We start from the raw sequence: 2,518 nt of genomic DNA, 5'->3' as shown, positions 1-2,518 counted from the left end.
CTGATGAGTTATTCCTGTGTGTGGTTATGAATGTCTTACACCTTTGTTCCAGTTTCTGCTTCTGTGATGTGCGTCCTGATGAAGAGACGATGAATGATAAACGCAGATAAACAGTCGTAATGTTTTATGGCTCTTTTCACAGATATGATAAAAACATTTGTGTGTGACTGAGGTTATGAAACCCACGAAAGTGTTTCTCGTGACCTTTACAGCTGAGGTCAGAGACAGACAAACAGCGCTCTGAGCGAGAGGCTGGGTCTGCTGTTAATGTGAGGCGATACGTGACTGAGTTCCTGCTCTCAGCGGGCTCAAGGTTCCTGCAGTGTTGATTTTGTTGGCACATTATTAATACAGCGGACCAACAGGAGCAAGCCACTGCCATTCACACGTTACACAACACACAGAGGACAAGAAACCACACAATCACACTGAACCCAACCTTCGACGCCATATGAGAACACACTGCAAATATCTCCACCTACTTTAGTGTTTTCATCTGCTTGCACACTAAATCTTTACGTGTCACAGTTTCTGAAAGCTGACACTCAAACAGCAGAAGCACACACCAAATCTGCAAAACCATACACTAATTCTCAGCCTCTGACTCAGTTTTCAGTTTCATAAAACACTTTTTGCAAAACACAACACACAAATCTAACAGGAAGTATCTTGATTTCCTTTTTCAAACACAACCAATCAGAAAGCCTCACTAATTCATCACTAACTCCTCACATGTGCTTCACTGAACTCCGGTGTTTTTCTTCAGTTTGAGTTGTATTAATGAGATTAAAGAGGATTCTGCTCTTGTTTTTCACTGAATTGATGCTTTTCTGCATGATAACCTCCCTCACTTCCCCTGCAGCTGTGTTCATCATCATGAGAAATATGATCTATAGGAGCTTCTCGAGTGTGAATGAAGAATGTGGCAGATGCCTGCAGACGTGCATCAACACGAATCTCAGAAACGTCTGGAAGTCTGTTAGTTCAGAAACACTGAGAAGCGAGTCGATCAGATCATGTCAGAAACGTAGCTGCAGAATCCAATGCAGGATTCATTCATATTCACTCACCTGATCCATCGTATCAAGTGTTATTTCAGTGTGTCCTTATTTATATAATATTTCATTTCAGTTGACAATAACTTTAAGTAACACACAAAAAAAAAAGGTTTTAGTTTCCTGCAAGAAGCCTGTGTTGGAGGTTCATTTCTTTAAGCAAATGCACATTTGAGAAACAAACGAATCTTTTAGTAGATTCATCTGATTCATCAACGATTCGGTTCCCTGAGAAAGCAAGAACTGATCACATGCAAGTCCCTTTGGAGAAAATGCAAGAATCAAGATCTGTAGTGTCAATTCATGCAGATGCACACAAAAAACAACATTTGGGAAACATTTTATTTACTTCAATGTTAAATCAAAAATGAATTTCCAGCTAAGATTCAGGTCCATTTTAAATAAAAGCTCCAGATTACAAATGCAGAGACCATATTTGTTCCACGAGACATCGATTACTGACGGCAAGATTCATAAACATAAGCTCTCTGGACGCGGAATAAAAGAGCGTGTGGAGATGGAGAGCAAGTGCTGAGTTCTGCTGGAGCTTTCACAGATTCTTCTCATAAATCCGTCCCGTAACGGCACAAAAGCATGATTACACAGGAATGCTGGGAGAACGGCTGGACTAATGCGTCTATTCAGGCCACGATTAAGAGCCTTGAATTACCAGCGAGACCCTCTTCCCACTGTCCTTTGCCAATCTTAAAAAAAAGAGCTGGAGCAAGATTTAAACATCACTGCGGTTTCAATTTAATGTGTACATTTCCATCGAGCGCCGGCGTGCTTCCCTCGTCTCAGTTGTTCTCCTGTGAAACGGTGCTTTCCTGAAAGACAAAACGCCACAAAAGCCATCAAAAAGAGCACAATTACAGTCGTTTTCAACTGCTTACACACAAAATCTTTACTTGTCACACAATTTCTGAAAGCTGTTACTCAAACACCAATTCTATTCGCCAATTCTATTCACCAATTCTCGGCCTTTGACTCAGTTTTCGATTTCACACACACAATTCTCTATGTAACACACAAAAATCTAACAGAAATTACAGTTCCCTTTCATGGGAACTTCGAACTGCGTCCTCTAGGGGTCGCTATGGGGAACGCCTCGTCGTGACCCGTGTCTGAAGCATACATTGAAAAAACACTAACTTCTTGGCCGGCGACAGCCATGACGTCACTATCGGTGCGACTATAGTATAAATAGGTGCCGGGAGCATACATCATTCTCTTCTTCGTCTTCATTGACTGTTTTGTTTGAAGCGTGCATTTCTGTGGTAAGAGCGATCTCTATTCATCTCATTATGGCGAGCACTAGCAAAGCGTTTAAGGATGTGTGGATCCGTGTTGACGTTGTTTAACATCTGATGACACACACGATCTATGCGTTGTTTGTTTGGGCAAAGAGCACGCACGCGATGTCTCCGAGGGGGCAATCGGCGTGCACTGCAAGCGTTTTTTCC

General features: G+C 41.9%; 1 protein-coding gene across 1 annotated transcript in view; it reads right to left on the bottom strand.

Annotated features, from left to right (window-relative positions):
* Positions 1 to 1,379: 1,379 nt before the first annotated feature.
* The window catches only part of LOC107663593 (cysteine dioxygenase type 1-like), an 18,653-nt gene continuing 17,514 nt past the window's right edge, over positions 1,380 to 2,518 (bottom strand). Inside the window, exon 5 of the mRNA XM_016453824.1 lies at positions 1,380 to 1,882. Within this exon, the coding sequence (XP_016309310.1) occupies positions 1,853 to 1,882 (30 nt within the window). The 3' untranslated portion in view covers positions 1,380 to 1,852. The remainder of the gene's footprint in view (positions 1,883 to 2,518) is intronic.

The sequence above is a fragment of the Sinocyclocheilus anshuiensis genome, unplaced genomic scaffold (assembly GCF_001515605.1).
Source record: "Sinocyclocheilus anshuiensis isolate Anshui unplaced genomic scaffold, SAMN03320099.WGS_v1.1 scaffold2586, whole genome shotgun sequence".
NCBI lineage: Eukaryota > Metazoa > Chordata > Actinopteri > Cypriniformes > Cyprinidae > Sinocyclocheilus > Sinocyclocheilus anshuiensis.
Note: the sequence above shows the minus strand (reverse complement) of the source record. Positions and strands in the feature narration are given on the sequence as shown.